Here is a 14165-nt window from a genome sequence, read left to right on the forward strand (position 1 = left end):
GCGCGGAGGGAGCGCGGCGCTGTCAGAGAGGGTCAGCGCGGAGGGAGGACTGTAATTTTTTTAACTCACGGGGAGCAGGCATTGCTAGCTGGGCTAGCACTTGTTACCCGTCTCTAGTTGCCCTTGAGAAGTTAGTGATGAGCTGCCTGTCCATTTGCTGTAGGTATACTCACAAGGCCTTTGGAGCTATGATATATTTCCAACAATGGATGATCCATTAGAGGGGAACTTGCAGTGGTGGTGTCCCCATGTATCTGCTGGATTCGAAAATTGATTTCTAAAGGGCCTTGGTGAATTTCTCGTAGATTGTAGGGGGAGTGAGTGACACCAGATTCTCAAATAATAAAGCAGGCTGCTTTCTCTTGAATGGTGCCAAAAGTGTTGTTGGAGCTGCAGCGTACAGGCCTGTGGAGCATATTCCATCACACTCCTTAATTGTACCTTGTCAATGATGGACAGGCTTTGTGAAATCGTGAGATGTGTTGTTTGCTGCATGATTCCTAGCCTTTGATCTTCTACTGCAGCCTCAGCATTTACATGGCTGGTGCAGTTCAGTTTCTTGTCAATGGTAACCTCCAGAATGTTGCTGGTGGGAAATTCTGTGATGGTGATGCCATTGAATTTCAAGGGGTGATGGCTAGACTCCTTTTATTATCTTGGGAATAGTCATTGCCCAGTACTTGTGTAGTGTAAATGTTACTTGCCCAAACCTGGATGTTCTTGCTGCAATTTGACATAAACTGCTTCAGTATCTGAGGAGTTGCAATTGCTGCTGAAAATTGTGGAGTCATCAGTGAACATACCCACTTCTAACCTAATAATGGAGGGAATGCTGCTGGTTAAAGAATTGAAGACTTTTGGGCCAAGAACAGTAGCTAAAGTACTCCATGCGACTCTTGTGGTGCAGTAATTGTGGCCTGTTTTCTGGATTCAGTTCCTATCTGCATTGGCGGTGCATAGTTACATCTCAGAACGGATATCTACTGGCAAGCAATGTAGAAGGTCCAAGGAATTCTGTGCTATAATGGTAATGACTACATCATGATGAGCCTAACTTTAAAGAGAAAGTTAACTTGAGGAACTCCTATGGACTTAAAATGTGCAGTGATAGTGCCCCTACCTCTGATCCAATAGGCCCAGGCTTAAATTCCACTTGCTTGAGAGATGGGTGATAGCATCTTTGAACTAGTTGATTACAGAATATCTATCCTGAGGAACTCCAATAGGCCTCTAGTGGTGCAGTGGTAGTACCCCAGTCTTTCAACCTGATAGTCCCAACTGTACAAGGCATGTCAGTACTTGTCTGAACAGATTAAAGTATCTATTCCAGCTCTTTTAACATTTAAAATATCTGGAGAAAATTATCTTGAGCTCCTGTGGGACTGTTGTGTGCAGTTGTTGTGACAAGAACCTGGGTTCAGTCCCTTCTGCTACAGAGATCGAACATAGAACAGTACATCACAGTACAGGCCCTTCGGCCCACAATGTTGTGCTGAACTTTTACCCTAATCCTAAGGTCTATCTAACCTCCACCCCTACCTTATACTATCATCCATATGCGTATCTGATAGCCGCTTAAATGCCCCTAACGAGGCCAACTCCACTACCCTGTCCGGCAATGCAATTCCATGTTTCATAATATTTCTGCACAGGTTGATTAGAAAATATTTACCCTGAAGAACCCCTGCAGAGATGTCCTGGAGCTGAAATAGCTGTCCTCCAACAACCTCAGCCGTCTTTCTACATGCCAGGTACGAGTTCAGTCAGTGGAGAGTTTGCACCCTGATTCCCATTGACTCCAGTTTTGCTAGGGCTCCTTGATGTGAAGGGCAGTCACTCTCGCCTCACTTCTGGAATTTGGCTCTTTTGCCCATGTTTGGACCAAGGCTGCATTGAGTTCAGGAGCGGAATGACACTGACACAATCTGAATTGAGCATCAGTGAGCAAGTTATTACTGAGCAAGAGCTATTTGACAGTAACTTACCACCTTCCATTGCTTTACTGATGATTGAGGTTAGACTGAATGGGATGATAAGACAATGGGTTTTTGTGTACAGGAAATATGAGAAATTTTCCACATTGTCGGGTAGATGTCAGTGTTGTAGTTACATTGGTACTGTTTGTCAAGGAGCGCAGTAAGTTTTGGAGCACAAGTCTTCAGTACTGTTGCTTGAATATTATAAAAGCCCATAGTTTTCAGTCTCCAGAGTCTTTAATTGTTTTACTTATTATTCAGAGTGAATCTAAATGGCTTAAGACCAGCATCTGTGAAGCCAGGATCTCTCGAGCTGCAATAGATCATCCGCCAGGCACTTCTGACTGAAGATTGTTGCAAATGTTCTAGCCTTAAAATTTGCACTGATGTGTTGGGACATCCCATTATTGAGGTTAGGGATGTTTGTGGAGCCATCTCCTCCAGTGAATTGCTGAATTGCCTACTACCATTTATGACTGATTCAGCTGGGCTTAGATCTAATCTCTTGGTTGTGGAATTGTTAAGGTCTCTCTCACTTGCTGGTTATGTTATTTGACATGCAGATAGTCCTGTTTTGTAGCTTCACCAGGATGACACTTTATTCTTAGGCATGTTCTCCTGTATTTTCATGGAGCCAGGGTTGATGCCCTGACTTGATGGTAATGGTAGAGTGGGGGATATACTGGGCCATGAGGTTTGCAGATTGTGATGGGAGTATGATTCTGCTTATACCGATGGCCCACAGCGTCTTATGGGATGCCTAGTCTTGAGCTGCTACATCTGTTCATTGTGATGTTAGCGCTGCACATCATTATGTAAGGTAATCTTGATGTGAAGACTGGACTTTGTCTCCACAAGGATTGTGCAGTGGTCAGGCTTACTGACGCTGTCATTGACAGTTTCTCCTGCGGCAGGCATATTGCTGAAAATAAGGCCAAGTATGTTTTTTCCCACTTGTTGGTTCCCCCACCATCTGTCACAGACCCAGTCTAGCAGCAGTATCCTTTAGGACTTGACCTTTTGAACCATAGTGCTGATGCTGAGGTTTCCTTGCCCATGTTTGTCTTGGTACCATGATACTTTGTGGTGTCTGGAGTCAATGTAGCGTACTCCCCAGGGCATTTTCCTCCTGTATACCACTGATATATCTCTGTTGGGCCTATCCTGCCTGTGGGGCAGAACATATACAGAGATGGTGATGGTGTGGTCTGGGGCATTTGTATAGTGTGATTCCATGAGTATGAGTGTGTCAGGTTATTACTTGACTGTTCTGTGAAACAGCTGTCTGAAGGCACTAGCCCTCAGATGACTTTCAGAGTCATCATATCTGTTTTTGCCATTGTTGTTTATGGCACCTAGGTTGATGTCAGGGGGTCTATACAGTATCATTTTATTTTTTGAGAATTTCTGGTGATTGTTACACCTTGCTAGGCCATTTCAGCGTGCAATTAAGAGTCAATTGGATTTCTGTAGGACAGACCAGATAAGGATGGCAGTATCCTTCCTTATAGGGTTCTGGTGAACCAGATAGGACTTTTCTGACAATCAACAATATTTTTCACAGTCATCATTAGACTTTGAGTTCCTGATTTTTTTTTTTTATTGAATTCGAGTTCCACCATCAGTTGTGGCAGGATTTGAACCCAGATTCCACTAGGTCATCCCCTTAGATCACTCCTTAAATCATCAGGTCAAATGTTTGATCATTTGTCCCAATATCTAATTATGGTTCAGTGTCGAAGTTTGTTTGCTAATTTGCCTTGGGACATGTTACCATGTTAAAGTTGCAGTGTAAATCTCGCTTGCCACTTATAGATGAAATAGCGGATCAAGTAACTGATGGCTTTCCGTGGTCTTTTGCCACTTGTATTTTCTCATCCACAAGCCTGTGTTGGACTGTGGTTTGTGCTTGACCTTGGGCTAGCTGGCCCATCTTACTGATTCTTTGTATTGATCATGCTACTGTTGACCCTCAAGTCTTGTTTCCTTTTCCTGAAAATCATAAACTGAAGCCTACAGCTGCATAAGCTCATAACACCCAGCTTCTAATTGATTGCCTAATGTATTCATTTGTTGATGTCACAGTACTATTAACTTGCTAATTCTGTTACTGTGTCTACACTGCTAATTTATTGATTTTTTTTTTTTGTTTGCTTTGTGACTTAATAAATTCACTACTACTCCAGTAATCTGTTAACTTGATGTGCCTGTTCTGAATTTATTAATTCAGCATGCTTCATTAGTTTGGTGTGTCCACTATTTGATTTGATTTATTGTAGTCACATGTACCTAGTTTTGTTTTGCAAGCAGTACAGGCAGATCATAGCAAATAAGAACATAGAGATCATGGGGTGCTCAAACAGTGCGAGGCATATAAGGTTACAGCTGCACAGGAGGTGCACAAAGTAAGATCAACCTTAGCAAGATCAACATTGTTTGAAGTTAGAGGTATCCATTCAGCAGTCTTATAACAGCGACTGTCTGTGTGGAGTTTGCACTTCTCCCCGTGTCTGCGTGGGTTTCCTCTGGGTGCTCCGGTTTCCTTCCATGGTCCAAAGATGTGCAGGCTAGGTGGATTGGCCATGCTGAATTGCCCAAAGTGTTCAGGATTGTGCAGGTTAGGTGGGTTATAGAGGGATGGGTCTGGATGAGAGGCTCTGAGGGTCAGTGTGAACTTGTTGGACCGAAGGGCCTGTTTCCACGCTGTAGGGATTGTATGATTCTATGAAAGAAGCTGTTCTTGAACTTGTTGGTGCATGTGTTCAAGCTTCTGTATCTTCTGCCTGACAGAAGAGATTGGAAGAGGGCAATACGGGGATGGGAGGGGTCTTTGGCAGTTTTTTCGCAGCAGTGAGAAGTGTAATTGGAGTGCATGGATGTGAGGTTGGCTTCTATGATGGACAGGACTGTACACACAACTTTGTGCTTTCTTATGGTCCTGGGCAGAGCAGTTGCCATACCTTCAGGCCATTATGCACCCAGACAGAATGCTTTCTGTAGTGCATCTGTAAAAGTTGGTGAGGGTCCTGATGGACATGCTGAATGAACAAGCCCACCTGAGAAAGAAGAGCCGTTGTTGTGCCTTCTTGACTGTCGCATCTATGTGGGAGGTCAAGGACAGATTGTTGGTTATCGCCACTCCTAGGAACTTGACGCTCTTAACCCTCTCCACCTCCTCTCCATTGATGTAGCTAGGGGCATGTCCTCCTCTTTTTACTATACCTTATATCACCCTACCCTGAACTTGATTTGTATTCACTGTTTTGGGACGTCTTCTCCTTGGATTTGTTAGTTTGCAGTTATCTGGTATTTTGTTAATTTTCCTAGTTTTCCCTAGCCTACTCATGGCTTAATTAATCAACTTATTCTGATTCCATTTATGCCTGTGGTAGTGGTACATCTCCTCTAGTGATTTGTTGGCGTGACTAGTATGCTGTGGATTTATTGATTTGGTACCGGGTATGCCTGTTTGTACCTTTTTGCTGCTAACTGCTTCTACCTGTTCCTTTAGTTCACTAGTATTTGGTATTCCATTATTCACAGCCCAGCTACCTTCTGCTGCAGTTTCATTTCATCTGCGTTTTAATGATGTTGATTCCCACTCTTCTGGAAATAATGTCCCAGGATCTTTTTTTTTTTTTTTTTTTTTTTTTTTTTGCGTCCACCCTTGGTGTTTGGAGCCCCAGCTTAACATCTCAGCTGAAAGACCACCTCTGACAATGCAGCACACCCTCTTTTATTCCTCTGAGTATGCCAGGCTGAGCATCGCGTTTGTACATCCTCGTCTGGAGTGAGACTTGAACCCACAACCTTCTGACTCTGAGGGCAAATTCATCTAATGTTCTAATTTTTTTAGTAAATAACACAACTCATGTTATATCCAACTCATTCCAAATAAAACTGTTATGCAGATGGTTAAAATATTATGAAAAGGTTTTAAATCTTTCAGCATAATTCTGCAAAGAAGAATGAAATCATATTTACATGTGTGATAAAAATTGTGATCTTAGTTTTAATAATAGAGAAAGCATCTTGCTTCAAAAGCATCAATAGCTAAACAATGAAGCATGTTATTTGTACATGTTTCACTTTGGGTTATTTCAGTGGTAGAGCTGACTCGAAGAAGATAATGCCCAGAAGAAGAGTTTAGTAATGTGTAAAGCCATATAGAATACGTGTAGAGCGCCACAGTTCATCTGTTCATCTCCTTCGCTTCTGAGTCCGAAGGCTGTATGTTCAAGCCCTCCTTCAGAGCCATAGCACTTTAATCCAGGCTAACCTTCCCAGAGGAGCACTGAAGGAAAGCTCCATTGTTTTTAAGTTCAATCTTTCAGTTGAGAGGTTAGATGCTGTCCTCGTCCATTAAAATGAATATGAAAGATCTGATGGCGAGGCATTATTTGGCAAAGAGCAGGGGAATTAACCTTGCTATCCTGGTCAGTGTTTATTCCTCAATCAAACCCACTGGAAAAACAAATTGTCGCAGCATAATCTAATTATTATTAGCTCAAAAATCACTCTGAATTGTAATCTAATTATGTAAATGTACAGAGGATATGGCAATACTCTTGTGAAGCTCAAACAATGAAAAGATGATAACCACTTTCTGTCTTTTACAGAGTCTGGGGAACTCACAACGCGAGTATGAAAAACAAGTTCTGCTTTACAGCATCCGCAATCAGTTGCGGTACAGAAACAACTTGGGTAAATGGAACTGTAATGTTTTATCAGTGAAGTCTTAACAGAGTTTTCATTGTCTGGGGTTAGGTTAGCTCACTTGGCCCGATGATTCGTTCACGGTGCAGAGTGATGCCAGTAGTGCGGGTTCAATTTCCATACCAGATAAAGTTACATGGAACTTCGTCCTTCTCAACCTCTCCTCTTGCCTGAGGTGTGATGACCCACAGGACCCACAAGTTGTCCCTCTGTAATGAGGGAGCAGCCCTGTGGCCCTTTTGGACCATGACGACTTTAGTTTTACTTTTATTTTCATTTTATTTACTTCATTTCAGGTCCCGATAGGTTAAGTTCTAACTTCTACATAATTTACCCAACGTATTGAAAATATACAATTTGTATTAACTAAAAGGCACATTTCTTCAAACAACCGCTAGATTTGCTTCCTCTGTCACCAGTACACTATGCCTGGAGTGTGTGTAGTTCACTAGATGCACTGTAGGAGGTCAACAATCACTCTTTCAACAACACCTTCAAACCCTAGACCACTGCCACCCAAAAGCAGCAGCACCTGAAAGTCACATTGCATTCTGACTTGGATCTGTACAGCTGTTAAGTTATAGTTATTGGCTTAAGTGGAACTCCCTCCAAAACCACATTGGATGCAACTACAGCAAATAGAATAGAAAGGTTCAAGAAAGTGGCTCACCAAGATCTTCTGAAGAGCAATTACAAATGACCAGTATTCGATGGCTTTGTTAGCAATGTTCGTATTGTAAGAATGAATAAAATATGCCACTTGATTTTTTTTTCCAATCTACGCATGCCAGAAATTAGAGTTGAATGTACTATTTTATGTACAGGGGTTCTTTTACAAAACCTTATCTGTCTTGTTTCGAGCTACAGTATGTTATCCAGTCTGAAAGATGGTCAAACAATTGATCAATCTGGCACATACTCCTGTGACTTTAGTTGCTCCATATTAATAGCCTGGCTGTCACTTGCCTCACCCCTAAGCTCTGGAATTCTCTCTCTATTCTTCTCATCTCCTTTTAAGATACTCCTTAAAACCTGATTCTGACCAAAGTTTAGCCACCTGTGTTTTTGTGTTAGATTTTGGCTGTGGGTGCTCCTGTAAAATGCGCTAGTATGTTTCATCCCATTAAAAGTGTGATATAAGTGAAGGTTATTTTTGTTGTAGTTCTATTCCATTACTGACTACTTGTTTTTTATTTTTCCAGTGAGATGTATCAAAAAAGATGAACGCAAGTACTATGAAGAGCTGTTTAAATATAGCAGAGAACATCTCATGCTGTATCCGTATCATTTATCTGACATTATGGTAAAGGGACTACGGGTTACGCCTTTCTCCTATTATATAGGAATTATGGAGGTGAGTTTAGCATTGAAGAGCTTTAAACTGTTAAGTAAAATTAATACTTACTTGTGTACATTTGTGTCTATAAACTTACATCCTCCATATTTAATGAAGGCAAGCCAAAGTTATCTCGACTGTAGTCAGTATTGTTTCCATCATTGGAACCCAATTTTCTAATAATGCAAATCCCTTTTTGCTTGTTAAATGTTCCACTGTAGAATCAAAATCATCCGTCTTTGATAACTAGTTCCGGTGACATCCTATCTTGGGATTATGCCTGATATAAATCCATACATATCTCATAAATATAAATAGGATACTATGTGTAATTATTTATTTTTGATTCTCTCATGGGTGTCATTGGCTGGGCCAGCATTTATTGCTCATCCTAGTTATGCTTGAGAAGGTGGTGGTGAGTTGCCTTCTTGAACCGCTGGAATCTGTTTGGTGTAGGTACACCCGCAATACCATTAGAGAGAGAGAGTTCCACGATTTTGACATACTGACAGTGAAAGAAAGACAATCTTTCACCAAGTTTGGATGGTGTGTGGCTTGGGGAGAACTTAGTGCTGGCGTTCCCATATATCTGCTGCCGTTGTCCTTCTAGATGGTATATGCTAACTCATAATTAAAAATAGTGTTGTATGTAACTTTAAAATTTACTGGGCTGTGGTAACTGGAATTAGATTGTTTCTTGGTGAAGCTATCAAAATAGATTGAACGGCCACCTTAAGTACTTTGTCTATTATTCTGTATCACATTAGTTGCACAGACTTCAACCATACAGCTCAACAGTCTATGCCAATGTTAATGCTCCACATGAGCCTTCTCCCACTTCTCTTTGCTTCATTGCATCAGTGTAATCTTCTAAATCAATGATTATTAGCCCCTTGTAAATTCATGTTTGTTTATCCAAGTGTTTAATGCCACAACATATCTTGTATAAAACTGTTTGTTGAGGAAGTCTTAAAAAGTATTATCCACATTTCATAAATTCTCAGTTCTGGCTGTTGGAAGGATTGACACAAAAGCAGTCAAAAGCCAGAACCGCAGAAAGAACTAATAATACTCCTAAATTGCAACTGTTCCCTTTGACACCAGCCACAGAACGTTCAAACCTGAGCTTCTGCATTTTAAACTGGTGAACATGATGACAGTTTTCCAGTTGTGTCAGTCATTTTGAGCCATTGAAGAGCTACCTGTAAATGGATTTATAGACCGGTGTAGGAATAGAATTACAAAACCAACCACAATACCTCTTCAGTTTTGGACTCTAGTGGAGCTGTCATTTTATTTCACAGAACTAAACTTTTAAAAACAATTTTTTTTTCTTTTTAGGATATCATGAACAGTGAAAAAAGTTATGATTCGTTACCAAACTTCACAGCTGCTGATTGTAAGTCTTGTCTACACTTTTGCTGTTTGAATAAAACTGATTTTTTTTTGCAGAGGATGTGTAAATGTTCTCCACCCCAAGCTCGAAAGAACACTGCCTGCTGAACTCCCAAGTGACAAACAACAATATGCGTTTATTTTCAACCTTTTATGTAGTAAAATGTTCCAAGGCATGAAATTGACATTGAGCCATTTAAGAAGACAATAGAGCAGCAGATCAAAATCTTGGTCAAAACAGTAAGTTTTAAAGAATAACTAAAAGAGAGGGGGACAGGATTACAGAGGGGATTAGGGCCTTTGCAACTGCATGGACAGCTGCCAGTGGTGAAATGATTAAAACCAGGGCGTGAGCAAGAGGCCAGATAGAAGTGCACAGATGTTTATTGACCTTCTTAAGTGACTTTGCATAGATCCGCATTTATTGTAAATGGTTGGGCAATTGAGGCAGCATTGAGTTCTTTTAATTTAAAAGTTATAGTTTTAATATGTAATACACAAATTAATGAATAATTCATCTGCATTGTTTTAACAACTCATTATTATACCATAGATACTCCTAACTCAGTGTCTGGTTTTGATTCTAATTCTGCATCCTAGAAACTGGACAGTGAGGAGCAAATTATAAGTGCAAGCCTTTTTTGCACACCTTTCATTGAGACAGTTTTGCTTGTTAATTTCTATCTGTACTCCTATATCATAGCTGAAGAAGTGGAGTGGAAACAATGAATTCAAGACCAATTTTCTCCAATTCGGATGATTTATGTTGAGGTTTCTAATGTTTCCTTAGTACTGTATAGTTACAAGGAGGCAGTGTCGTAGTTGTAATATCACTGGACTAGTAATCCAGAGGCCCAGGCTAATGCTCAGGAAATACAGGTTAAACTTCCACCACAGCAGATTAATTTGAATTAATAAATCTGGAGTACAAAGTTGACATAGTAATGCTGATCATGAAACTATCCTGGTGAACCAGATTGTTATAAAAAACCAATGTCCTTTAGGAAATCTGTTATCCTTACCTGTTTTGATGAACATGTGACTTCAGACAATAGTGATGTAGTTGACTCTTAATTGTCCTCTGAAATGGTGTGCCAAACCATTCAATTCAAGAACAGTTAGAATGGGCAATAAATGCTGCTCTTGCCTGTGATGTCACATCCCATTGCAGAATGAATAAGGTTGGAAGCTGTTGATGGGAACCTAGAATCAGGTATCTCTCAGAGCAGTGGAAACCTAGAATAAGGTGATATGCCCACTGCTGTTTTATAAAACAGGCTTGTAAAAATTGACTTTGGAAAGGAAACAGCTTTTAAAAAAAATTGAAGGTTTTACAATGTAAAAGATGCTGTTTTCTTTTTAAGAAAAGAGATTCCAGAACTTACTTTTTCACGTACTGAGTTAAACAGTATGATTTGTAAGAAATAGGAAACCAAATCTGTAAACTATTGGCCATGTTGGTGATGATTTCTTTCAGAAATGGCTTGTCTGAAAAGCATATTTATTTTATTAGCTCTTCCCCAGCCATATAACCCTCCAAAATCTCTATTTGCATCTTTGAAAATCCCTAGTTTTTATCCATGCATCGTTAGCTGCCTGGACCCTAAGTTCTGGAACACCTTTTTCTAAACTTCTCTACTTTTCTGCCTCCTGTAAACTCTCCATGAAATCTACTTCTTTTCAAGCTTTTGAGTACTTGCCCTGATCATCTTCAATTGCTTGGGCAATCTTATGAAATACTTTGGGAATATTTAGCTATGTTAAAGATAATAGAAATGCAGATCTTTTCTTTTTACACCTTTTGACAACAGTGCTAAGAGCTTCACAGCTAATCAAGTAGTTTTTAAATTTCATTTGTGCATAGCCTGGTTCTGCAAATATCAACATGATAATTGATTTTTACTGATGTAATTTCAGAATGGATATTAGCTAGGACACTGGAAAGAATCACCTCTACTTTTGAAATATGCCAAATGTTATGATCTTAGACAATGATACTGGACAACTCTAATCCCAGAGTGAGACCTGGCTTGATAGGCCATATTTTCATTTTTTGATTGCCATGGAGGTCAGTAACTAAATGTATTCACAAGAGGCTGGCAATGTACTTTTAACAAAGGAACGCAAAAGAAAATAACACAAACTATATTATACTAGAATGAACTGTCAGAATGATCTCATAAACATAAAAATGCCTTTAATCCAAAAAATACCCTTATGGACACTCAAACTTCAGTGAAGAGTCACACTTTAGACTAAAACCTGTTGCATAGCTGGTGCCTTTGTAATCTGTTAATTTTTGACAAATTGCTACATATTCACTCGATGGAATTGTATTCATCTTGACTCTCCCCATGGCCCTTAAAACAAACTGCTAACCCAACTCACTGTCCCTTAACTTAATTCCCCTACACTTGGGTCTTGAACCAGCTTAGAGGATGTTTTCTACCTGGACTTCAAGAAGGCCTTTGAGAAGGTGCCGCACAGGAGGCTGCTGTGTAAGATAAGGGCCTATGGTGTTAGAGGCAAGGTGCTAGCATGAATAGAAGATTGGCTGTCTGGCAGAAAGCAGAGAGTAGGGATAAAGGGGTCTTTCTCAGGATGGCAGCCGGTGACGAGTGGTTCCGCAAGGGTCGGTGCTGGGACCACAACTCTTCACTTTGTACATTGATGATCTAAATGAAGGAACAGTGGGCATTCAGGCTAAGTTTGCAGATGATCTAAAGATAGGTGGAGGGACAGGTAGTATTGAGGATGTGGTGAGGCTGCAGAAGGACTTGGACAGGTTAGGAGAGTGGGCAAAGAAGTGGCAGATGGAGTACAACGTGGGAAAGTGTGAGGTCATGCACTTTGGTAAGAAGAACAAAAGCATGGACTATTTTCTAAATAGGGAGAAAATTCAGAAATCTGAAGTGCAAAGAGACTCGGGAGTTCTAGTCCAGGATTTTCTCAAGGTAAACTTGCAGGTTGAGTCAGTAGTCAGGAAGGCAAGTGCAATGTTGGCATTTATTTTGAGAGGACTTGAATATAAAGGCAGGGATGTACTACTGAGGCTTTATAAGGCTCTGGTCAGGCCACATTTGGAGTATTGCGTGCAGTTTTGGGCCCCATATCTCAGGAAGGATATACTGGCCCTGGAACGGGTTTGGAGGAGGTTCACGAGAATGGTCCCAGGAATGGAAAGCTTAACATACAAGGAATGTTTGAGGACTCTGGGACTATGCTCATTGGAGTTTAGATGGATTGGGGGGATCTAATTGAAACTTTTAAAATACCGAATGGCCTGGACAAAGTGGATGTTGGGAAGATGCTTCCGTTGGTAGGAGAGTCTGGGACCCTAAGGCACAGCCTTAGAGTAAAGGGAAAACCTTTTAGAACAGAGATAAGGAGAAACTTCTTCAGCCAGAGAGTGGTGAATCTATGGAATTCACTGCCACAGAAGGCTGTGGAGGCCAGGTCATTGGGTACATTTAAGATTGAGATAGATAGGTTCTTGATTATCAAGGGTTACAGGGAGAAAGCAGGAGAATGGGGTTGAGGAACTTATCAGCCATGATTGAATGGCGGAGCAGACTCGGTGGGCCGAATGGCCTAGTTTCTGCTCCTATGTCTTGGGGTTATGGTCTTATGGTCTTATCTCTTCCTCTCTGATTTCCCACAGCCACTTTCTCGAGCCTTTCTTCTAACTGACTTCTAAGCAACTTAAGGCATTCCCCCAGCCTGATTGCTTGGAGACTGATAATGGCAACACCTTTAGAGGTGAAAACCAGTAATACCTGTGAATGACTCATAGAGGTCCAACTAATCTTTTAGACTCTAAAATGGAGCCCCAGTGTGAGCGGTATTATTTCAAAGTATTACTGCTTTTCTTTAATGTTTACTCCCACTGGGATGCTGTTATGGGCCTCTCCCCACTGCATGAATCTGCTACTAGTTCCACTCTGTCTCCCTCTTGTGATCGTAAAGTTTGTCAGCATAAACCTTAGCAGTTACCTGCTGTGGATGCTTTACTGGTCATTTAGCTGAAATCATCTGATTTTTTTTATAATCGTCACAGTTTTTGTAAATACTATTTTGAACTTAGTGATAAAAATGACTTTCTAATCTTGTTTCTAAAAAAAAAGCCAGATTTTCACAGAACTGAAAAACTAAAATTCATTTTCCTTCCTCTTTAGAACCCAACTTCCTGAATAATAATGTATTATGAACCTTCATAACTAGTAGAAACCTTTACATCCAGCAAAGAGGAAAAGCAGGGCCCTGTTTTAACATCTCATCTGAAACCTGGCATCTCCAAGAGTGCAGCAGGATTTTGTCCTTGTGTCCCCAGAGTTGAACTAGAACCCTTAGTCTTCTGGCTCCGATATGAGAATGTCACCCACTCAACCAAAGCTGACACTTAAAAAATGTGCTTTATTTTAAAGAATATGGTGAATGTTTTACAACTGCTTTAGTGATAAAGCAACTGCAGCTTGAGCTATCAAAAGGGAAGAAAGTATAGCTATCTGTTGAAGGTATCTTCAAACTGCATGTTTTGATTTTTTTTTTTATATATTCACAGGTCTAAGACTTTTGGGCATTGGAAGGAACCAATACATTGACCTGATGAACCAGTGTAGATCATCAAAAGTGAGTTGAATTTTTTTTTTGTTATTTGAAGGATTATGAAGTTGTTCACTTCTTGAAGTGCTATGATTTTTGTATTGGAAAACCGGGCACCTCGCCTCAGAATTGTTTCCATG

General features: G+C 40.5%; 1 protein-coding gene across 4 annotated transcripts in view; it reads left to right on the plus strand.

Annotated features, from left to right (window-relative positions):
- Window positions 1-14165, plus strand: part of fam91a1 (family with sequence similarity 91 member A1) — a 49123-nt gene that overhangs the window by 414 nt on the left and 34544 nt on the right. For 2 of the 4 annotated variants that reach the window (XM_048595709.1, XM_020526681.2), the window contains exons 2-5: window positions 6596-6680; window positions 7895-8046; window positions 9370-9427; window positions 13985-14052. In XM_048595709.1, coding sequence (XP_048451666.1) covers window positions 6596-6680; window positions 7895-8046; window positions 9370-9427; window positions 13985-14052 — 363 coding nt within the window. Of the gene's footprint in view, window positions 1-6595; window positions 6681-7894; window positions 8047-9369; window positions 9428-9481; window positions 9664-11340; window positions 11492-13984; window positions 14053-14165 lie in introns of those variants that run through there. The other 2 variants (XM_048595710.1, XM_048595711.1) reach the window with 2 other exon arrangements.

This window comes from Rhincodon typus, chromosome 4, assembly GCF_021869965.1.
Source record: "Rhincodon typus isolate 14 chromosome 4, sRhiTyp1.1, whole genome shotgun sequence".
In the NCBI taxonomy this organism is placed as follows: Eukaryota; Metazoa; Chordata; class Chondrichthyes; order Orectolobiformes; family Rhincodontidae; genus Rhincodon; species Rhincodon typus.